Here is a 25,533-nt window from a genome sequence, read left to right as displayed (position 1 = left end):
GCACCATGCTAGGTTCTGTGAGAAAATATTTAATTCAAGTTAAATAATTATAAAAGACTAGACTATTTAACATTCCAGGGAGGCACATGACTAATTATAAAATGAAGGCTACAGAGAATCATAACTGTCAGAGGTCAGAGGAGAGCAATAATATAGAAAAGATCTGTCAGATGGCACATACCCATACAATTACTGACAGCTTACAAAGTGACTATAAATATTTTACCTAATTCATGGGTACCTCTTTCTTGCTGGTTTTCCCAACCCTTCAGATCACCTAGATATTTGAAAGTTACATATATCTAAATATTCTTCAAATAAGGCTTTTTTCATCATAAGTACATTTAATTTTCTTACAGATTAATGAAATAAATACACTTGTTGGATCTGTTTCATCTAAAAAGGCAAAAAAACCTGTAGGTGGTAATGTTCCTTTATATTATGAGGTAAGTGAAAGTGTTTATAGAAGAGATTTTTGTGTTTTTAGAAAAAAGAATTGAAGTAATAATGTGATAGCCATTTTTAAATTTCATTCCTTGAAAATAAATGCCTGCTCCTCATTGGAGATATTTGTTCCTGACGGTGAACACAAAAAAAGTCTGCCTCCTTTTAAAATTTTGAAATTTCAAAATTTCCCTTTACAAATACAATTTCCTAGATTGTTGATACCATCATTGCATCTAATTGACATAAATGAAAAATATAAATCAGAAACATCTATACACCCAAAATGCTGGGTCATGATGATTGCTGAGTATGTGATAGCATTAAAGAGAGTCATATGATCAGTATATTACAAAACGTTAGTTTCTCGAAAAAAAAATGTAAAAATGCACCAGAAAGTGTTTCTTGTATCAGACAGAGGCACAGCTGGAATGATTTTCCATCAGTTTGTGAATTTGGTGCACGGTTTACATCCCACTTTAATCGATATGAAAATAATGATACTCTTCGGATTAATGGTCTGTTCCATTTCCAACAGCTGCTTAGTATAAAGTCTGGCTTGGCTGACCCAGTGGGCTTGTGCAAAGGACGTAGGACTCATTCTCCGTATGAGGGGATTTCCTCTCACCCTGCCTTGTTAATATCTAACTTACAACTTTCAAGAAACTATAAAAATCCAGTGATTAATTAGAATATCACTTAAAATTTGTCAGGCACTGTTTTATGGTGCAGCTGACCTAAAACATAAAGAGTTTTGGATCTTTCTAAGATGAACTTATTTGCACTTTATTTCAGTGATGACTAATAAAGTTTTTATGTGTCTCAGGTCTTGGGTGATTACATATGGTCTATTTAGTATTGCTTGAGTACTATCTGAACAAGTTTCATTGGATTTATTCACAATAGACAGTGCTGTGAATTTTATAGCATTAACTCTTGCTACACTGCGCTCACCATCACAGCAAAGTTATCTGCGCTGTTGCAGTCAAATAATATACTTTGTCTCTTTTTTATAATGTTCCAAATGTGTGTGCTCCACTTGAAACATTATGTGATACGTGGATTTAAAATATTGGAATTTTTCTTCTGAGTGGCTATAGAAATCCATATCCAATTCTCAGGCCTGGGATCAATTAACCCCCCAAAAGATTCTTTCTTCTTCACAGATACTCAGTAAAAATCAGAAATGATAGCAGGCCAGTTTTGATGTCTAGGCTGGACAGGCATTCTGACTTGGATGTGGGATAGCACAAGATTACAAACCCAGAGTTAAGTCAGAAAGCCATTTCTCTCCAATATGTGCTGCAACTCTTGGTTGCATATTCTTCACTCAGGGGAGATCCATTTCACATCTGGCTCTATCACATTCTTCCAGTGGAGTGTTTGGGCAATAAGCCTCCTACACTCGCTCACATACCCTCTTCTGAATGGTTCCAGAAGAAAAGAGAAGGTGGGTGGAGTGCCATGGAGACGGAACCTGAGGTGCAGCATTCATTCATTAATGCCAGTCACTGAAGCAAAAATAATAAAGACCATAAAACAAATTCAGGCTCGTTGTCAGCATCAGCCAAGGACAGGTTGCACATCTGGAGAAGAGGGGTATATTTCCCATCTCAGTTCCTTCACACTTAGGACCTGCTCAAGCACTCTGCTACCTGGTACTTCATCCCAAGTGAATTGAAAAGTCACTGGCAACGCCTGCAGAGCTGCATGGAGTTGTGAGTGGTGGCCATGGAATAGGCCCAGAAAGTCTCTTGGGACTTCTGGACCTTTGAGACATGTGGACAGTGTGCTCATGAATCTATTTCTGTGTAGAATCTTGCATGGTCTGTAGCAACTAGTGAGAGGTGAAGCTGGCTGGGCTTCTGGGTGGGGTGGGGACTTGGAGAACTTTTCTGTCTAGCTGGAAGATTGTAAATGCATCAGTCAGTGCTCTGTGTTTAGCTAGAGGATTGTAAATGTACCAATTAGCATTCTGTAAAAATGGACCAGTCAGCACTCTGTAAAGTGGACCAATCAGTGCTCTGTAAAATGGACCAATCAGCAGGATGTGGGTGGGGCCAAATAAGGGAATAAAAGCTGGCCGGCGACCTGAGACAGTAGCTCTCAGTGCGTTGGTGTACTCCTAAATGCTGCAGAAGCTGTGTTATTTTGCTCTTCATAATAAAACTTGCTGATGGTCACTGTTTGGGTCTGCACCAACTTTAAGAGGTGTAACACTCAGGCAGAGGTCTGCAACTTCATTCTTTGAAGTCAGCAAGACCAAGAACCCACTGGAAGGAACCAACTCTGGAGACACTAGGACACTTGATAGAGGTAAACTCCTGAGGAGCGAAAGTCACTACATCCCATTTCTCAAAGGAAACTCTGCACTGTGGGAGAAGAGGTAATCTGAAAGATTCCTTATGTTACATGGTAACTTTTTAGAAACCTCCATTTTGGAGATAAATAACTAAAAATATAATAGCCATGCACTTAAACACCTATATTTACTTCTGTTTGTAGGGTACTCTCAGCCTTAAATCAGAGCCTAGTCTTATTTTAAACACAGTTTTAACCAATTTGGCTTTCTGGTTTCCTAGCCTGTGGTTGATTAGAAGCAGCAAATTAAAGTGAGACTTCTCTATAGTGTACTTCATCCACAAGTAGTAAAATAGTGTCAGAGCCACATTACATATTTCCAATAATGACTCGAAATGTCTGGGCTAGCAAAGACCACATTCCTAAGTGATTTGCTCAAGTTTTCATTTGGATGGCTTGGTGTTGTGTACACACAGCCTCATTATGAGATTGTGTAATTTCCCCTGAAACCTTAGAATTTCATCTAGCCATGGCATTGTATATATGAAAGTCCTTATTTATAAACCATAGTTATTTGAAAAACTCCTTATATTTGTGCTAATGTAATTCCATAGAGACTTAGCTGCAGCTCATTTGTTCATTCACATTCTCTTTTTGGAAACCATGTTTTGCTCTAGTAGAAACTACTTCAAGAACTCATGTAGGAATGAGAACAGAATATTCTTTTTTGTGTATATTCTCAGGAATGTTGGCTGTTGCTTTATTATCATCGTCATCATTATTATTATTTAATAATGAGGATGAGGATGACCCCATGTACTGGCATATGAGCACCATTTCCCACATGTGAATCCTATTTGAGGATGTGGACACATTTGAAAATATACACTTATTGCATGCATTATATAGTAATGCCGGTTTTACCAAATATTAAAATATTACCAAATATTAACAAATACATACTTGTTCAAGCACTAGTGCCAGGCACTAGCAGACGATGAAGCGAGAGGAAGGAATATTAATATTACAAAGACCTAACCTCAAGAAGCTTAAGAATAAGCTAGAGGAAAAAAAGAACAAACTGTATGTGGATATAAGCCTGGCACTTGGTAGGCATTCAATAAATAGTTGCTGAATGAGTGAATAACACAATGCAGAAAATAGTGAAGTTCTTGAGGGGCAGGTAAAGTGTATAAGAATTCAAAGGAAGATGAGATTATCAGTAGTTGGGGTAGTTGGCAGGGAGGAGTGAGACCCGGAGACATTTTTGTGGAAACATTGGCGTTTGAAAGGAAAGGACCTGATAATTTTGATCTTTTACATATATTACATCAATTAGCCCACATCACAATTCTAAAAGGAAATATAAAATCCTCATTGTATGCATGGGGAAATGAAGGCATAGAGAAGGTAGGAAGTCTGCTCACTAGCAAAATGAAGAATTTGGATTTAACCAAAGGTAAACCTATAGCACCAAGTTTTTCTACTTTATCACCAACCAAGTAATCTTTCACTGGTCTCAAAGCTGTCTACTCTTGGATGGGTAGATCTTGACTTTCAAATGTGGAAGAGGGCATTCTAAGAAAAGGGAATAGCTCAAGCAAAGCCATAGGAATGGGAGAAGACTGAATTAATGTGTACTCAATTTGTAGTTATATGGTATAATATATGCTAAATAGGAAAGATGAATTCCATACATATTTTAATTGCAACTTTAAACCTAAAGATGGAAATCTATGAGGAAAAATTTCAAACACTGGAAAAAGTACATGCTTTAGATTCATGCCTGAACTTAAGTAAACTTGCTAGCTATGCACAGATAATTTTCTGTGTATGTATGCTTTATGTCCCACATAGAAAATCTGATCTGTTTATTTACAGGTATAGTCAGTCCTGACCAAAATTAAAAAGGAAAATATCAGTAGTCATTCAAAACCAACTGAAATGTTCTCAATGAGAGAGTTCTGTGTGTACCATAAATGCAAAGGTTCTCCCACTTGTGACTAAATCTGATACACAGTAAGTGAACTTTATGGGATAAATGTGTAAATTTTAGGTTTGACATTATCACTTTGATAAATCAGAAAGAAAAAGCTACTAGTTGATAGGGGTTTACTTATCCAATTTATCTGAAATCCGAACCAACCATCCTAAAAGTTTTTAAATTCCACTTCATGTTTCTTTTCATTTCATGATGGTGATCACCATGCCTACCTACCAGGAAATGAGCTTTCATCCACACAAATGGGCCGTGATTTATGTGCCTGTGACTTACTTATAAAAGACGCATTAGGTCATCACAAAATAAAAAAAAATGAAAAGCTTACTGAAACAAAAATTGTCTATAAAAAGTTCTTATGCTCTAGTTGATGACTCGCTTATTTCAAAACAATTTTCCAAGTTTCTATACAATAAAGAACTTGAACTATCCTAAACATTATGTGATATGGTGCAATTTTATAAATGCAAATAATTATTTTTTTTACTCCTATCAGTAAAAAAAATTCTCATATTTTAAGAAAATAATGTTTAAAATAACTTTTTAACAAATATATCTTAAAATATTTCCATGGGCCTTTCTGTTGTAACAGGGAGACCATCAAATGTGGAAAGATTTTTCTGATATTAGATTTAAAAATAATGGACCAAATGCAGTTTAATAAAATGTAGGATGCAAATTAGATCTTCAGATCTAATGCATTTCACTGTACTTTTAAGACACTATGCTAGTGCATCACATTAGTATGCCCAGATGCAGTAGTTCCATTTTTTGACTTCTGTTTCCTGGATGTATAGACATTTTTCTCAGGTCTTTTCCAACGTGTATTTATTAGTAATTCACAAGTGAGAACACAGGCTTAATTACAATCTAGTTTGCCACTCTTTTTCAGATTCCTGATATGAAACTCATTTTTTAAACAGTGCCTTGAAGTAATAGTCAATTCAATAGAATTGTAAGCTGTTATATTAGGGGTGGCCCTTGTCAAAATGAAAAATGGAAAACTCATGCTTCAGAGATAGGTACAAATAATATGTGAAAACATTTAAGAGGTTTGAAGTTATTAAAATGGCAGCTCTACTGGGAACAGAGAGAGCAGTATGTCATGGAAGAAACGAAGGAAAAGGGAGACAGGAAGCATTCTCTGGCCTTTTCAATCCTGCGTTTTAAAACAAAACAAAAAAATTCTGGAAGAATTGGAAGCTAGCCAACCTAATGCCGTTATTTCATAGAGCTTAGGGACACACCAGGAAATTACAGGCCAGTTAGTTTAACTTCACTTGTAGGGAAAGTATTAAAAACTGCTGCAGGAGATCAAGTAAAAGGATGCTTAGAAAAGCACAGCTTGATTAAGGCAAGCCTGGCCAACGTGATTTTCGGAAAGGGAAGGTCATGTCTTAGGAACTTGTTGAAATTCTTTGAAGCTATTATGGCCAGTACAGTCTTCAAAGAATACAGCAAGGCTCAGAATCTGTGGATCTTTCCGTTCCACATCAGTCCTTCAGGGATGCCTACAGAACGTGGCCCACATCAGGGCCTCAGTACTTCACATTTAGAAACTACTATCAAAATAGCAGAAATAACCCCTGATGGAACATTTTTTAAAGCTGGAACCAATTAATACAACCTGATATTTATAAATGTAAAATAATGAGACTTGGAACAAAATTTAGGAATATCAAGCTGTAACAAAGAAGTGCTACGTTGGGACTATAAAAACAATCTAGGAGTTCTTGTGCCAAAATCTGGGTTTTGGAGGCATTTCTTACCCGAAGAAGGAAAGAAGAGGAGCAATAGTAATGCTAGAAACAGTTACAAAGGGCTATGAAGAGTTGCAAATGAATGACTTTTGTCAAGATGGGGGAAAGAGCAGTCAGATGTGTTAACAGCCATGGGCCCCCACATTTCTGGAGGGCGCCAGAGCAGCCCAGCAGAGAAAGTCGAGTTCAAGCTAGTCACCGAGGGGCAGAAGGTCAGGGTTCCATTGCGTTAGGAATGGGCTCCCAGGGTGTGAATATGTTTGCCTCCCAGATCAGAAACCTGGAGTTCTATTTTCAAGAAAAGCAGAACTCAAGTAAAGGCATTCAAAAACAATCCAAATCATGCCCCAGCTCTCTTCCACCCTGGGAGACAGGCAGCTGGCCAAGCCCATGTGGCAAATAGTTAGCAGTCCAGGAGAGGGGAGGTAGACACTGGGGAGGTGTGGTGGTGATGCAGTGGAGCCTGGGATCCAGCAGCAGGAAGCCCATGCCACACAAGGACTGGGTTGCTGGCTAGGACCTGCAGGCAGTGGACAAGGCAGGGTCTCATCAGGAATTCCAGGACACAGACCTCAGTGGAGGGCCAGCCACAAGAATAAAGTGAGGTTCAGCTCATGAGGAGAAGTCATCACAGCTTCTCCTCCAGGTCTGGGCTAGGGTGGTTTCTGAAACCTCTTAACACCCTATACAGACACCAGGATTGGAGGGGTGCTGGGAAAGGAATCAGGAAGACTGTATCATTCTATTTCTGTATTTAAAACTGTGAAAACTCAGTAATTACCTATGGTGATAATAAAAGTTACCACTTACTGAACACATGTATTCCAAGTCTTGTGTGCTGGGTAGTTCATAGATATCAACTAACCTAATCTTCTCTCTTTTTTGGCTTACTTTTTTCTTTTTGTGGGGAACAGGGTCTCGCTATGTTGCCCAGATAAGTCTCAAACTCCTGGGGCTCAAGCTATCCTCCCGCCCCTGCCAGCCTAAGTACTGGGATTACAGGTGTAAACCACTGCACCTGGCTAACCTAACCATCTTAACAACCTTTCAGATACTTATGAATGATGAAATTGGAATCAGACTGGTTAGGTAACTTGCTGACTCAGAAGCCTGTTTTTTCTACTTGCATCACACAAAAGCTGAGAATAAAAGTTTAAATTCTGGAAGTGACTGTTGTGGTTTAACATGTCTTCAGTATAAACTACTGCTAGTTAATTAGAATTAAGCATTAAATCTCTCAGTAGTTCTATGATATGTTTATTACTTTTCCTTCTACTCAGGCAAAAACGATGAAGGTATATTTGCAGATGATGAAGAGACCAGATAATTTCAGTTGGAGTCTTTAAGCCACTTCGATGAGCGGCTTTTGCCCACATATTTGGGTCAACAGGGTTTTTTAATTCTTGTGGTTAAGATGTATATGGTTAGGCCAGGTACAGTGGCTCATGCCTGTAATCCCAGCACTTTGGGAGGCCGAGGTGGGTGGATCACGAGGTCAGGAGATCGAGACCATCCTGGCTAATATGGTGAAACCCAGTCTCTACTAAAAAATACAAAAAATTAGCCAGGCGTGGTGGCGGGTGCCTGTAGTCCCAGCTTCTTGGGAGGCTGAGGCAAGAGAATGGTGTGAACCCGGGAACCAGAGCTTGCAGTGAGCCGAGATTGCGTCACAGCACTCTAGCCTGGGTGACAGAGCAAGACTCTGTCTCAAAAAAGAAAAGAAAAGATGTATATGGTTAAGTGACCATGTCTTGTCTTTGGAGGATGAAAGAAGGAAACATGGAAAATAAGAGGGAAGTTAATACATATTCAACAGAGATCAAAGTGTGGAGAGACTTTTCTAAAATCTCACTAATTAAAACTAATTAGTGAAAGCTCAATTCCTCTCCAGAGAACCTACCGCTAGTTTGCTGAGCGACATACCTAGTGGTTAAAAGTACGGAACAAAACCAGACTGCCTGGGATCATGTCCTGGTTCCACGGCTTGCTAGCTGTGTAATCTTGCACGAGTTACATAACACTGCTGTACCTCTATTTTCTCCTTGTAAAATCCTCGTAAATGAAAGTATTTATCTTATAAAGCTGTAGTAGTGATTACATGGGATAGTAAATATAAAATACTTATTACCTGGCACAGACTGAAGTGTGCATAAAGTTTAGCTATTATTATTACTACTATTTTTAAAATTTCTGTTCTCAGCAATATTCAACATCAGAACATGAAAATACTAGAAACACATTTATGAGCAGGCTTTAAATTTTTTTTATTATGGTAAAAATATGTAACATTAAATTGCCATTTTAACCATGTCTAAGTGTATAATTCAGTAGTGTTAAATATATTCACTTTGTGGTGCAACTAATGTTCACAACTTTTTCATCTTGCAAAACTGAAGCTCTATATCCATTAAATGACAACGCCCAATTTCTCCTGCACCCCAGCCCTGATGACCACTGTTCTATTTTCTGTTTCTTTGAATTTGACAACTCTGGATACCTCATATAAATGGAATCATACAGTATTTGTCTTGTCGTGCCTGGTTTAGCATAATGTCTTCAAGGTTCATTCATGTTGTACCATGTGTCAGAACTTCCTTCTTTATTAAAGCTGAATAATATTCCATTGTATGGACATACCACATTTATCTTCTCCATTTATCCATTAGTGGACACGTGGATTGCTTCCACCTCTTAGCTCTGCTATGAACATGGGTGTGCACAATATGAGGAGGTTTTTCTCTAAGTGGAATATGATTACTGAAAGTTAAGTGTAAATTTAATTAATTAAGAGAAGAAAAGAAGGTAAATCAGTGGTCAAAGGATATTTGCACTGTCCCATTATACTAGTCCTCATGACCGTGATGGAAGCTAATATACATTTTTCTTCTTTGTTATGTCGTGTAAGGAGTCAATATGACTGAACACCCTAAGAAACAAACAGCAGTAGTAATCATTTCTAAAATAAATGATTTTAAAAATAAAATCTCATATTTATGTAAAAAGATGATTTTCACTCCATTTATTAAATCTTCGTGTGAACTGCACAGAACAGCTAAAATTAATCTCCATAGTGCAAATGAAGAAATGGAAGCCCAAAAACTTAAATGATTTGTTCACAGTCACCAATGGAATCAGTGTCAGTTCTTCTAATAGTCCAGGGCTTGCTCTACGCCTAGCGGAAGGCAGTTCTCATTCATTAAAAGGTTCTTGCTCATTTATTTACCACAAGAAAATTGTATATAATGGATAAAAATGTGTTTTATTACATATACATTTATTTTAATGTGCATTAAAAAAGAAAATTAGACTACTAACTTGTAACTCCCCCAACACTGTGCTTGAGACAGAGCTACATTATTTTTTTTAAACTTGATTTACAGTCAGCTTAGAGAAAATGATGAGGTTTATAGTACAGGTGGTACATAGCTTTGGCTAAATCATCAAATGATATTCAATGACTAAAGTTGAGGAAATGTTTCATTTTCATGCATTCCATAAATATTCAGAGGTCTATTATGTACAAAATCAGTGATTGGATTGACCTTGGTGAACAAAATAGTTATAACTGCCTGGCCTCATGTAATTTACATTTGAATGGGGGAGACGGGCATTAAGTAAAATTCAAACAAGCAAACAAATATGTGCACAATTTTGAGTTAGGTTAATTGGTTTAAATCAGAGAGAATTACTGAGGAAAATACTGTGGGCTGAGTGTTTGGAGATGAATGAAAGAAAAAGAAGATCCAACTGAAAAGAGCAAGGGAAAATATTCAGGCAGAGGGTGCAAAAACCCTAAGGCAGTAATAAAGAAGGCCCGGGTGCCTGTAGCACTGAGAGTGGGAGAGAGGAGAAGCCCGAAGAGGCCACATCTGCTGGCTGCCGAGTCCTTGTTAGGAAGGGGGTTGCAACAGTTTTGCTTCATAGGAAATAGTCATTAAGGCTTTAAAGAGGAGAGTGACACAATTTTAAGTTCTTTTAAAAAATACTGTCTGGCTGCCAAGTGAAGAATAAATTAGGATGAAGGCAGGCAAACATGGAAATGAGACCAGTTAGGAGGCCACTGGGGGTATCCAGGTGGCAATGGGGAGAGCACACAGATTCAAGGAGTATTTAGAAGGAAGAATTTGGCAGATCGGTGCCCTTGTGAGATGTGAGGGGTGAAGAAGCTATCGGGAGTGAATCCCATAGTTCTGGCTTGAGAAACTGAATAAAAATATCTTTTTTTTCTTTAATGTTTTATAGTTTCATTCCTTTTTATTGTAAATTGACATTTATAATTGAATACATGTATGGGGTAAAAAGTGGTGTTATAATTTATGAATACAATGTGGAATAATTAAATCAAGCTAGTTAACATATCTGTTACCTCAAACATTTAACATTTTTTGTGGTGAGAACATTTGAAATTTACTCTTAATTCTGAAATGTACAATTCTCTATTATTAACTATAGTCACTATACTGTGCAAATTTAAAAAAAGAAAAAATGTATTTTTCCTTTTAAACTGAGATTTTCTACCTTTTGACTATTTCTTAGTCTGTTTTCTGTTGCTTATAACAGAATACCTGAAATTGCATAATTTACAAAGAAAAGGAATTTATTTTTTATAGTTAAGGAGGCTGAGAAGTCTCAGGTCAAGGGGACCATCTGGTGGGAGTCTTCTCCCTGGTGTGGCTCCATGCAGAGTCCTGAGGTAGCACAGGGAATCACATGACAAGGGGACAAATATGCCAGCTCAGGTCCCTCCTCCTTTTTTTATAAAGCTACAAGTTCCCTTCCTGTAATGACCTATTAATCTGTTAATCCATTAATCCATGAATGCAAAGCCCTATCCGGTCACCTCTTAAAGGTCTCACCTATCATACTGCCACACTGGGGATTACGTTTCAGCATGAGTTTTGGAGAAGACATTCAAACAATAGCAACCATCATCTTTCCACTCCTCCCACCCCCCAGTGTCTGTAACCACCATTCTGCTTTCTGCTTCTATGAGTTTGATTGTTTTAGATTCTGCATATAAGTGAGTGCATGCAATATTTGTCTTTACATGCCCAACTCATTTCACTTAGCATAATGTTTTCTGATTCCATCACAAATGAGAGTTTCCTTCTTTTTTAAGGCCGAATAGTATTCCATTGAATGTATATACCATATTTCTTTATCCATCTGTTGATGAACACTTAGATCGATTCCATACTTTGGCTATTGTGAATAGTGCTACAATGAACATGGAGGTGCAGACATCTCTTTAACAAGCTGATTTCAAATCTTTTAGGTAAATACCCAGAAGTGAGATTGCTGGATCATACGGTAATTCTATTTTTAGTTTTTTGAGGACCCTCCATAGTGTTTTCCATAATGACTGTTGTAACTTATATTCTTGCCAATAATGTACAAGGGTTCCCTTTCTCCACATCCTGACTGACACTTTCATCTTTTTGAAAAATTTACCTGACAGGTGTGAGATGATATCACATTATGGTTTTAATTTGCTTTTCCCTAATAATTAGCAATGTTGAGCATTGTTCATGTATCTGTTGTCTATTTGCATGTCTTCTTTTGAGAATTGTCTATCCACCCCAGGTCTCTTACCCATTTTTAAAAATTTAAAAAAATTTTTTTTCTTGTCCATTTTTTAATTAACTTTTTTGTTTTCTTGTTATTGAGTTGTCTGGGCCTTGTATATATTTTGGATATTAACCCCTATCAAATATATGGCTTATAAATATTAAAAATATCTTCTATTATAGAGAAAAATGAAAGAAGTCTAAATTTTGGGGAAGTCTGAAAGTATAATTTGAGATGGCTTAAGTCTCATATGTCTGAGAGGTATCTAAGAAGAGATATCAAGAAGAAAGATACTTTTAGTGTATTTTTCATTTTTTGTATCTTTATGTACCTAACTCAGTGCTGATACATAGTAAGTATTGTAGAAGATTTCTTGTCTGAAAGAATTAACTTACTAAGAACTAATAACAAAATACCATTAAAGGCTATAAGAAGTAAATAATAAGCCATTTTAACAGTAGTAATTCAGTAGTAATTGCTGGTGCTTTCCTGGGTACCAGCAATTTTGGTCCTTTCCATTTTCCCTTTATTGGTTCCATATTTTCTACAATGGTTTGTATATGTGGGTGGCATCCCAGTGGTTCACAAAGAAATTTGGTTGGTTTCAACTAGTATGTGTGTATGTGTGTGGTTTGTGATGTAAATAATTTTTTTTTTTTTACTATAAATATAGGTCAACATTTTTGAAAAAACACTGCCTTAGAAACCTTGAAACCTATTCTCTATTACATTTGCCCTCTCAGCCTGTCACTTAATCCTGGGCTAAATGATACAGTGGACACTCATCTCCGCTCTTTCCTCACCCAGCAGACATTGCTGGGTTTCTATTTTCTGCTGGGTAATGGGCACAAGATTGAGTTAGACATGGTCTCTGCCCTCAAGAGCGCATAGTCAGTAATTTTGCAAACAACGTATTTGTTTTCACATGTTTTAATGTCACAAAATAAGAAGCCAGATATAAAAGCTGTATATTTAAGCCCTGGTTATAATTGAGTCTGTTCTTCATTGAGCTCTGTGGCTGACCTCACTTATTGTTCACAACTTCCAGCCAAAAGGGTAATGGTCCCCAGACAGAGTATATTGGAAAGAAGGAGGAGGGAGGGACAGAACACTTACCCAAATAGCCAAAGATGCAACAAAAATACAGAAGGCCTTGTTTCCTTACAGGGAGGGAAAGTATAGTTGCAATTGAAATATGGTAACAATTTTCATGCTTCTGCATGTTTTTAATGTGACCTCTATTTCTGAAATTATTTTTCCTCAATCTTTGGCTGCAAGAAAAGGAAGAAGAAATACCAAAGTAAACACGGGTATAGGCTGGGAGGATTGACTGTTGGATAGAAATTCACTTATGTATTGAAAAGCTACTGTGCATGTTATAGGCACTCAATATTAATTTGAATGAATGGATTTCAGATATATTTATACATTAAAATAATTTATTCTTCTATTTCACAAACATGATTGGCCAAAAAAATCACCCTGCAAGTTAATTAAAATATGATTTCTATATTGCTTCAATAAATACTTTAAAAATAATTATAGATTTAGTAGTTTGAAACATAGGAAACAAATCCTACATAAACTCTTACCCAGAAAAACTGAAATTATTCAATAAATACCTTCTTTTAAAAGTTTATATTTTAACTTCATAAATATTTGGATCACAGTGCTCATACCATTTGAAATCTACAGAACTCTAATGGTGAGCTAGGCCAGCAGGATGCCCTGCATAGTACCTGGTACCCATGAAACACTCTCACACTAACAAGCTTATCATTGTCCTCATGAGCCTTTATCAAGAATTCATGTGGAAAGACAGATCTATCTGAGCTTACCCATTTATCAGGCAATCCTTAGTTAGAGATTATCCTCATTATCAAATGAATCACCGAATTATTCTGAATTATTATTCTCTCATTTATCCTTGGACTTGCAGAGAAGCCAGAACAGAGTCTAATAACATGTCACATAGTCACAGGCCACCACTACCAAGACCTGCATCTTTTGTGAAGAGCTACTCCTGTTGCATGCTCAAAGATCCATTTTAGGAATATCATTGAGAGAAAAAAAAGATACCGGCTCTATCTGGATTTAATGCAAAGGCCTAATATATTACTTTTTGTAACTAATGAGATTTTGCGGACTGACAGCAAATTTCTGATTTGCTTTTTCCCCCCAGTAAAATGTCTGCTTTGAGTTATGCAGAAAGAATTCTTCTTCCTGCCAACTTGTTTCAATTCCCCATGCAAAAGCATCCACAGAACATTGTCAGGGCTTTCCTATGGACATTCATTTCAGGATTTCTCCATCATTACACACACACACACACACACACACACACACACACACACAATTTTACGCCCTTCTTTAAAACAAGCAAAAGAAAATGCATTGGTGAGGTTTGTATGTGGTGCTTTCCTCTTCTGAAAGCAGAGACAAGTATTAGTCATCAGATGGGGAAAAGAGTTTCTCGGTTTCACCCTGGGCCAGCATCCTGTTTTATGCATGCAGGCCCGCCCTGTGTGTAGGTGGAGCAGGCAGTTGCCGTGTGATGTGATTTAAGAGGTGCTGGAAGTTCTGCCTGTCCAAAAATAGCCCCCACTCCCGCCTGTTGAATTCAGGCACAGTGTCCATAAAATCATGGTTTAAATGAAATGAAACTGCATTTTTAGAATGTTAACCCATTATATCTGTTATCCTTTCAGTATGCATTTATTTAACAGAGATAAAAGCTGGATCCTCAGGGGATGTACATGCGTATGGGGAGAGTGAGGAATGGGTTAGCAAGGTCTAAGGCTTAGAGTAATGATGCAAGTCACTGGAAGCAATTTCTGCATACCACGAGTGCATTTGTTAAAATTAAACTTCTTCCATATTCATTCAGATGGTCCATCAGTCTTTTTTGAATCAATATTTTCTGGAACATGACATTTTCTCAAACAGGCAATGCTCTTTGCTGGAACCCCTAAAAAGAATTTAAGAATGATAAATAACACACATTTGGAAGATGTTTTTTACAGTCCAGAATACTGTCACAGTATGTCAAATTTTGATCCCACCAACAACCTTGTTCGGCAGATTTAAGTCTTACTATGCTTATGTAGAAAATGAGGAAAGAGCCTCAAAGAGGTTAAGTGACCTGCCCAGTGCCTGCAGTTAATAATGACAGTGCCTCGCAATGGAACCCAGTCATTCTGACTCCAAATCCAAAGGTTGCTCTCTTCCTTCAAGCTCCTCAGGACACAATCTCTGTAGTCGAAGAGCTGACAATTAACTTTGGTCTGCTTAAAGCTATCTGTCTAAACTAAAGAGCAAGGCCTGGAAGCTTTCTCTAGTAGTAGTAGTATTAAGAAAGTGTTTCCCATTGTCTTAAAATTTCCAATTGCACTGTGCCAAAGACTCTGCTCACACACATTTGGCCTCAGAAATTTGAGTGAGGTTTTACTAGTTTACTCATATAATTTTCCATGCAGAAATTATCTCACATTTAGAATACTGACCAGTTTTCGCAAACTTGTCAATTACAACAGTAAACCAAGTCAGGGAAAATAAAAATATGAATGGCCAGAAATTAACTTAAGATATTCTCCAGAAACACTTAGAACCTAGGGGTAATTTTGAGAGTGGGGGGGTAGGACCTGATCAGGCATTATGAAGTGACTGCAAAGTCTAGGATTTCTTTATCAAAACAGATCTGCTTTGCTCCATAATTGAACACACACACACACACACACACACACACACACACATATGCACATTCCTTGGGCTGATATACCACAGTTTTGTAGAATCTCCAGCTCATTCCTCCTTTGGTTCTGGCACATTAAGTTCATAGCACTTCCCATGACACCAGACACTTTCTAAACTAGTGAACTAGCACTGCTTGCTTTCCTGGCCTTTCAGCAAGCCTGGTTTGGTGAGAGGAGGGCTGGCTGGATGTCCGCCACCACCTGCTGATCACAGGGGTCCCTTTTGTAATACAAAGCACAACCCACACAGCATTTGCAAAGATCTGTGTAATTTGTGAGCTAATTCTTTTATTCAGCACATATTTTATTGGTTGCCTTCCATGTGCCAATCACAAAGTAAATTCCAGCCTTCAGACAGCTTCCAGTCTTGTGAAAAACAGATAGGGAAATGAACAGTTGTATCACATTTAAAAAGGTGCAGTGAGTACACCAAGCAATGCTTAAATCTTTCTAAAATTTCAAGAGTAAGATTTTAGGAAAATGTCTTGGAAGCTGAATGAGGAAGTCATGAAGGAGGAGAGGAATTCTAAGCAAAGGAATCAGGCCATGCAAAGTCGGGCAGACAGACAGCAAGGTATGACCAAAGAACTCTAGATGGTATCTCTGATGTGTATAAGGAGGGAAATTGGAAGGAGTAGCCAGGAGTTAGTCTGGACAGGTGGCTCAAGGCCAAGTCATAAAGGGCCCTAGTATGCCTTGCTAAGGAGTGTATCGTTTATCCTTTAGGTATGGGGAGCCATTGAGGAATTCTGAGCAAGGGACTAATATGATAGGCAAAGATACTAGAACCACAGTACAGGAATAATTCCGTGGGAAGTTGGAGGGGTGGCACTGTTAAAAGCAGTTCATTGCTGGATGCATTTAAATTGCAGATATATTTTATCAGCTGTTGTATTATTATAGCAATGCATGTTAACGGCAGAAAATTTGGAAAATATAGAGAAAGCATAGCTCATATATTATGTAGGTACTTAAGTAAGGAAAATATTCCACCACTCAGAGATGTATACTTCTTGTTATATAATAGGAATTGTATATGCTATATATCATATCATTTCCACATGCTATGACATTAGCATTTTTCTAAATCCTTATTCAGTGTATATATAATAAAAGCATGTTTCTATTCACTAACTTATTTGCTAAATTTAGACTGTTTACCAATAGCAATGACCCTGATTGTTTCCTTATGAATATTTCATAAAGTAGAATTACTGGGTCAAAGCATATAATTCTTTTTAAAGCTCTTGACATATCTTGCCAGAGTGCATTCAAGACAATTTGTATGAATTTACAGTCCTTCTGATAGTTCCAATTTAACCATGCGCTCTTCAACATTTTATTTTTATTCTAGTCAATTTGGTAAGCAAAAATTGTAAGGTTGAGCATTTAATCATATTTTGATTGGCTGTGTTTTGTGAGTATGGTATTCTTTAAAGTGAAATGATTATGCAATTTTGTTTTCAGACACCTTGAGATAATGGGAGGGACTCTGTATTGTCAAAATTCAGGGTAGGGAATATTTGCTTTAAGTAATTTCATAACAGATATTAGGTGCTGTGAATAAAACAAAAAGGATAAGCCATCGTCCGGGCCCTGCACAGGCTCACAGCATCCTTTAGAAGAAGGACTTGCAGGCAAAACTTCTAACAAAGGCTCAGCTGCAGGAGGTGCCTCAAGGGGGCTGTGGCAATGGGAACAGGGAGAGTGATCCTAGATGAGGAAGTCTGAGGGGGTTGATGCAGGAGGGGCCTCTTTGGCATGAGACCCTCTAATTTCCAACCTCTTGCCTCCTTGTACCAGTGGTATGCCTCAAAAATCACCTAAAGAGTTTGTTTAAAGTGCCAATTCCAGATCTTAGCCACCATGATGGCGATTGGGAGTATCTTCAGGAGAACCCAGGAACATACCTTCTGAAAAAGCACCTAGGTACTTCTGAGCCTGCCCTTGGAGAAGAGCAGCCACACTTATGTCCACTTGCTGCTCACAAGGCCAGAAGGGGGATTGCCCTCTTCAATGATGAACTCTGTCTCCATCTGAACTCTGGGCTCCCTCGTGACCCACCCAGAACTGGACTGTGGCACTGCTTATCAATCTCTGTTGCCCATCATGCATTCATTCAGTCTTTCCTTCATTTTTGAGCACTTGTTTTGGCCACTTCTAGATGCTGGAGGATATTCATGCCTTCAGGATATTCACATTCTCCATTCTGTTGAGCTCTGCCCAACTCACAGTGTTAGAAAATGTTCATGCTGGCTAGGCATGGTGGCTCACACCTGTAATCACAGCACTTTGGGAGGCTGAGGTGGGCAGATCATGAGGTGGAGATCGAGACCATCCTGGTCAACATAGTGAAACCCTATCTCTACTAAAAATACAAAAAATAGCTGGGTATGGTGGCATGCACCTGTAGTCCCAGCTACTCAGGAGGCAGAGGCAGGAGAATCACTTGAACCCGGGAGGCAGAGGTTGCAGTGAGCTGAGATCGTGCCACTGCACTCCAGCCTGGCAACAGAGCAAGATTCCATCGAAAAGAAAAGAAAAGGAAGGAAGAAAATGTTCATGCTTTGCCTATTCCCCTGCTTTGCAAGGCAGGGATGGCACTGCCTGCATGCCCAGAGGTACCTAATGTCTTTGTCTTACAGCCTCTGTCTAAATTAGAATACTTATGCTAAATCAGAATACTTCTGCTAAACATGCATGTTTCCGGTACTAGGTGTAGTTCACCATTACACAAAGCTAGAGGGGGAAGGTACGTAGTGGAAGCTCTGAAATACACAAAGATTTTGAAGTTTGCCATGAGTTACCAAAATATCTAATAAAGCCTGGGGTTTTGCTTATATGAGTAATCATTGAAGATAAATAAAATGCCTAAATTCATAAAGAGATTATATATCTGATCGTGTCACCCTTGGTTACCTCCCTCCAGTATCAGCATCATCCCTCAGCCCAACCCGGCACCCGCAACCACTTTCCAGTTTCCTGAATATGCTGCTTTCTCTGGCCTCAGTCCTCCTTCCTGGGTCACTGCCCTCCTCTCGCCACTCTTCCCCAGTCTCATACCACCTGACCTCAGTCATAGCCACCCCCACTGATCCTTCACACCTCAACTCAGGAGTGACACCTGCAGGGAGCTTTTGCTGACTCTCCCAGTGTGGTGAAGGCACCCGCTGGGGCCACCACAGCACCCTCACTTACCTCCACTGCTGGGCACAGCAGGGGATACTGTTCTGCATGCTCCATGTGCCTTGTAGATGATCTTCCCAACTCCATGAACAGCTCACTGTGGGCAGGCCTGCTTCTTTTGTCTTTGAATATCCAGCATTGGGAATGTAATGGGTGCTCTGTAAAAGTTTGATGAATGAATGGCAAGGTGAATCCTTAAAGTGTGGGCCAAGTTAATCCGTAACCAAGAATGACTCCATCTCAACAGTTCATGAAAAGAGGACATCACCAGGATTGCACCACAGGAACAGTCCAGCTATAGAACAAACCTCTGAGTAAGCATGAACAACATCAACAGTGCACCCTTCAGGGGACTCCAGTTACCTCAGATTTCATCCAAGCCAACCAGAAAATCCAAGCATGGGAGATTCACAATAGGAAAAGCTCTAGGTAGTGGTGAAATTTGCAGTTAAACAGCATAAAATGTGGTACACAATGACCATCTGATTTCATTCAAAAATTACATAATCATCTACTATGCTCCGGGCTTTGAATTTAGATAAATGAAAAATGGTAGATAAAAACCAATATCCTGGCAGGACTTACTTTTTAATTGGGGAGAGGAAATAATGGAAGAGATAAATAAAGCATATATTATGTTAGATGGTAATAAGAACTACAGAGAAAAGGGGGGAAAGGGTGAGAAGTAGAAGAGTTACTAATCTGATAACTGGGGGGTGGGGGAAAAAGTGGATGGTGACACTTGAATAAAAATCTGAAGGAGGAGATGGAGCTCTGTGGCCATCTGGGAAAGAGCCTCCTGAGCAGGGGAAATTGCAAAAGCAAAGGCTCTGAGGCACATTTGGTGAACATCAAGAAGGGAGTGGAGCCGAAATGGGGTGATAGAAAATGAAAACAACAAGAGATGTGGCCAGACCATGTAGGAACTGACCTGAAACCACAAAAAGGATTTTGAAAGGAACCTCCACCAGGCAGTATGAGTGCTAGTTTCAGAGTCTAATCCTAAGGAATCGATCTCCTAAGGAAGTGTCTAAAATGTGATCTGGCTCACAGCTCAGTATGGTTTCAGTCCATGATAGGAGTCCACTAGAGGAAAGACTAGTCAGTTCCAGAAGTTAGAAAAAGGTACACAAAGGAGCAGCAGACATCACATTGGTTGAAAGAGCATATTCTAAAAACATGGTGCTGTATTTAAAGATGAGTACCACTATTTAACCCCTGTGTTCTTGGGAAAGTACCTTGGTCTCTGAACCCCATGAAATAATGTTTGTACCATGGTGTCTAGCATAGAGTTTGTACTCAATAATCCACATTATACTGGAATATTTGTCATTAGGTTACTGGATCCTGAATCATAGATGAATAACCATGCTGGATATGGCCTACTGGTGAGGAAATTAATGTCTTTGTTGCTTCTGATAAGATTGGCTGAGAAACTGTGGTGAACATGAGGCTCTGGGAAGGCCATCAGTGGATGAACTGGAAGGACTGGGGAAAGTGGGGTTGGGGATGGAGTTAACTAATGCCATTTTACCACAGTCTCAAAATGGCCCCCCTTGAACTTGCTGTCTCAGGGTGGCCAGCTGTCCTGGGTGCCAGGGACTATCCCAATTTTAGCAGTGAAAGTTCAATCCCTGGAAAACCCCACAGTTGGTCACCCCAGGGTCAGTATGTAAATGACCTTTGCATAATTCTTAAACTCAAAAGTACTTAGGAATCCCTAGAAAGCTTATTAAAATGTCTCATACTGCTAGACCCTTACTTCCAGAGATTGATTTGATAGTTGTGGGGTAGATCTCAGGTAACCCATATCTTTAACTAGGTTCCCAGGGGTTCTGGGGTAGGTGGCACACAGGACACATGGAGGAAAACTGTTCTACGGGAAACTATGCAGCATCCATCTGCTCATTAAGGGCTTTCCCAGTAGTCAGCTAGGAGACATATTCTGTACACCTCCTGTAGCTAGCTAATGAGTCAAAGAGATTAAGGGGGAGGACGAGGAAATTCAAGGAATAAGCCCTTTTATAAGCAGAGTTCATTCAGATTAAAACTTAGATATTAACAGCAACGTAGAACATCATCCAAATCAAGCTGGAGAAACACTACAACTTTTTTATAATTGTGGAGAAACCAAGAACTTAGGGTAAATGAAGACAGTGCTGACACACTGAATGCATTCTTTGTCTAGCAGTACATTAGCAGAAATCCCACTCCAGGACTCCAGGCTGTCCTCTGAAATGGGCAGCTTAGTAAGTCTAAATGGAAGAAGAAGAGGAAGAGGAGGAGGAGGAGGAAGAGGAGGAAGAAGAAAAGAAAGAGAAAGAGAAAGAAAAAGAAAAAGGAAGGAAGGGGAAGTGGAAGGAGGAGGAGAAAGAAGAAGGAAGAGAAGAGGAAGGAGGAGAGGGAGGAGGAAGAAGGAGGAGGAGGAGAAAGAAATTAAGGCAATATAAATGCATAACTGAGAGTTAGCAAGGGACTCAAGGGTGAAACTGACAACATGTGGGCTAAATACATTATTATGAAAGGACACATAAGAAACCAGGTACAAAACAATGGTTCTCAAATCTAGAGTATGTCAGAATCACCTGAGGTCTTGTTAAAAGATACTGCTGGCCCTATCCCCAGAGTTTCAGATTCAGCAGGTCTGTGTTGGAGCCCAAGAGTTACAGTTCTAACAAATTGTCAGGTGATACTGATGCTGCTAGTCTGGGAAACACATCTTAGTACTGTCTGGCTAATTTTTAAAATTCTATTAATTAGAAGACATAAATCTCTCCATATCAGTATCAATTTGTTCATCTTCTAAGTTAACAGCAACAAAAATTAAAGTTGGCTTAAACAATTAGAAAATGTACTGGCATGCAGACGTAGAAGTCTAGGCAGGCCTTAGGGTCAGTGTAGTTCAGGGGCTCCAGCCCACTTCCCTGCAGTGCTCTTAGCCCTTCCTTCATCTGTGTAGGAGCTTCAGCTTCCCAAAGGAGGTAAAGTGGCTGCAGCAATCTCATCCCTTAAGACTCTTCCCAGAGCTTTGTCATGACCAAGAAAACCAGATCAAGCAGCCCCAGAAAACCATGCCTCATTCTACTGGCCTGAACAAAATCACGTGCACCTCCTGAAGCAATCACGGACAAGGGGGGTTAGGATTATTTTTGGTGTGAAGGGGCCCTCTCGTGGAGCTGAGTTTCTCCTGAGTCACAAGAGCTGAATGAGAGAGAGGGCAATGCCTGAAAAAAAGTCAGATTCTCCTATGAAGTAAGGGGACATGATGGGTGAGCAATCAGCAATCTCTAGTCTGAGAAGTGGAACATGGTATCCAAACCAAAGGCTAAATTAACACACCTATTGCTCCAGTGTTGGGGTGCAGGAAGTTCGGGAACCAGCCATATTCAGATAGCTAAGCAGGCAGCATGAATCAGTCAGTAACTAGCAGGGTCTCAATCACTAGTCTGAGACTGAAAGCAGGATGTTAGGGAAATGATTTAAGATTTAAAGAGAAGGAAGGTGGAAAATGAGGTGGCTGCCAGCCTGAGTCATTTCTACAAAGCAGGGAAATACTGAAAGCCTTTCCTCTAAGAACTGGAACAAGACAAGGATGCCCACTCTCACCACTTCTATTCAACATAGTACTGGAAGTCCTAGCCAGAGCAATCAAGTGAAAGAAAGAAATAAAGGGTATCAAAATTGGAAAACAGGAAGCCAAATTGTCCCTCTTTGCAGTCGACATGATTTTATACGTAGAAAAATCTAAAGAGTTCACAAAAAACTTTTAGAACTAATAAATTTGGTAAAGGTGGATATAAAATCAACATACAAAAATCAGCTTTTCTATACACCAATAAACAAACTAGCTGAAAAATCAAAAAAGCAATCCCATTTGCAACAGCTGCACAAAAATAAAGTAAAATGTCAAGGAATCTTTTTTTTGTTTGTTTTGGTTTTTTTTTTTTTTTTGAGACGGAATCTTGCTGTGTCGCCAGGCTGAAGTGCAGTGGTGCGGTCTCGGCTCACTGCAACCTCTGCCTCCCGGGTTCAAGCGATTCTCCTGCCTCAGCCTCTCAAGTAACTGGGACTACAGACACAGGCTACCATGCCCAGCTAATTTTTGTATTTTTAGTAGAGACAGGGTTTCACCATGTTGGCCAGGATGGTCACAATCTCCTCACCTCGTGATCCGCCCACCTTGGCCTCCCAAAGTGCTAGGATCATAGGCATGAATCACCGCACCCGGCCAATTTAACCAAGAAGATGAACGGTCATTACAATGGATACTACAAAACACTGTGAAAGGAACTGTAGAGGACACACACAAAAAAGAAAAGATACCCTTTGTTCGTGGATTGGAAGAATTAATCTTGTCAAAATGACCATACTACCCAAAGCAGTCTACAGATTAAATGCAATCTCTACCAAAATACCAATGATATTCTTCAGAATGAGATAGTTTAGATATTTGTCCCTGCCCAAATCTCATGTTGAAATGTAACACCCACTGTTGGAGGCAGGCCCTGGTGGGAGGTGTTTGGATCATGGGGTGGGATTCCTCATGAATGGCTTGGGCTATCCCCTTAGAGATAAGTGAGCTCTTGTTCTGAGTTCACATGAGATCGGGTGGTTTAAAAGAGTGTGGCACCTCCCCCAATCCCATCTTGCTCCTGCTTTCACCATGTGAAGTGTCTACTCCCACACTTGACTGTGAGTTTCCTGAGGCCTCCCTAGAAGCTGAGCAGATGCCAGCACCCTACTTCCTGTACAGCCTACAGAACTGTGAGTCAATTAAACCTCTTCTCTTTATAAATAATCCGGCCTCAGGTATTTCTTTACAGCAATGCAAGAAAAGCCTGGTACACAGAAATAGAAAAAAAAAATCCTAAAATTAATATGGAATCACAGAAGACCCCAAATTGCTCTAAAGCAATACTAAGCAAAAAGAACAAAGTGGAGGCTTCATACTACCTGACTTCAAAATGTATCCCAAAGCTACTGTCACCAAAATAGCATGGTACTTGTATTAAAAGAGATACACAGACCAATGGAACAGAATAGAGAACCCAGAAATAAATCCACATAGTTATAGTCAACTGATTTTTGACAAAAGTGCCAAGAACATACAATAGGGAAAGGAAAACCTCTTCAAATAAATGGTGCTGGGAAACTGGATATCCACAAGCAGAAGAATGAAACTAGACCTCTATCTCTCACCATACACAAAAACCAACTCAAAATGGATTAAAGACTTAATAAGATCTAAAACTATAAAACTAGTAGAAGAAAACATTGGAGGAATACTTTAGGATATTGATATAAGCAAAGATTTTTATGCGTAAGACTTCAAAAGCACAGGCAAAAATAAAGTAGAAATAGATCAATGGGATTATATCAAACTAAGAAGCTTCTGCACAACAAAGGAAACAACAGAGTGAAGAGACAACCTATAGAATGGGAGACAATATTTGCAAAGTATTCATCTGACAAAGGACTAATATTCAGAATATTCAAGGAACTCAAAAACTTAACAGCAAGAAAATCTGATTAAAAAATGGATAAAGGATCTGAGTAGACATTTCTCAAAAAGAGAACATGTAAATGGCCATCAGCTAGATGAAAATGTTCCAACATCACTAATCAGTGAAATGCAGATTAAAACCATAATGAGAAATGATTTCACCCCAGTTAGAATGGCTATTATCAGAAAAAACAAAAAATAACAGATACTGGTGAGGATGCTAAGAAAAAAGGAACTCATACACTGTTAGTGGGAAAGATTATTAGTACAGCCATTATGAAAAACAGTATGGAGATTTCTCAGAAAACCTAAAAATAGAACTACTATGTGATCCAGCATTCCCCTATTAGGTTTTATCCAAAGGAACAGAAACTAGTATATCAAAGAGATATCTGCACCCTCATGTTTACTACAGCACTATTCACAGTAGCCAAGATATGGAATTAATCTGTGTGTCTGTCAACGGATGAATGGGTAAAGAAAATGTGTTATATATACAAAATGGAATGGTATTCTGCCATAATAAAGAATGAAATCCTGTCATGTACAAAAACATGGATGAGCCTGAACAATCTTATGTTAAGTGAAATAAATCAGACATAGACCGACAAATACAACATGTTCTCACTCATATGTAGAGCTAAGAGTGAGCTCATAGATGTAAACAGTAGAATCGCAATTATTACAGTCAGGGAAGGGGAGGAAAAAGGGGAGGAAAGGAAGAGGTTGGTTCATGTATACAAAATTACCACTAGATAGGAGGAATAAATTCTAGTGTTCTATAGCACTGTAGGGTGAATGTAGTTTAATAACTTGCATGTAGTTCAAATAGCTAAAAGAGAAGATTTTGAATTGTTCCTAACACAAATGATAAGTGTTTGAGATGATGGATATGCTAACTACCCTGATTTGATCATTACACACTCTACACATGTGTCAAAATATCACTTTGTATCCCATAAATATTTACCATTATTATATGTCAAATAATATATGAATACAATAAAAAATAATACACAT

At 38.8% G+C, this 25,533-nt stretch overlaps 1 protein-coding gene across 5 annotated transcripts in view; it reads left to right on the top strand.

The window, feature by feature from the left end:
• The window catches only part of SPAG17 (sperm associated antigen 17), a 234,437-nt gene that overhangs the window by 34,641 nt on the left and 174,263 nt on the right, over positions 1-25,533 (top strand). For all 5 annotated transcript variants that reach the window (XM_050748555.1, XM_050748550.1, XM_050748562.1 and 2 more), the window contains exon 3: positions 360-446. In XM_050748555.1, the coding sequence (XP_050604512.1) occupies positions 360-446 (87 nt within the window). The remainder of the gene's footprint in view (positions 1-359; positions 447-25,533) is intronic.

Source organism: Macaca thibetana, chromosome 1, assembly GCF_024542745.1.
Source record: "Macaca thibetana thibetana isolate TM-01 chromosome 1, ASM2454274v1, whole genome shotgun sequence".
NCBI lineage: Eukaryota > Metazoa > Chordata > Mammalia > Primates > Cercopithecidae > Macaca > Macaca thibetana.
This window is presented reverse-complemented; position numbering and strand designations above follow the sequence as displayed.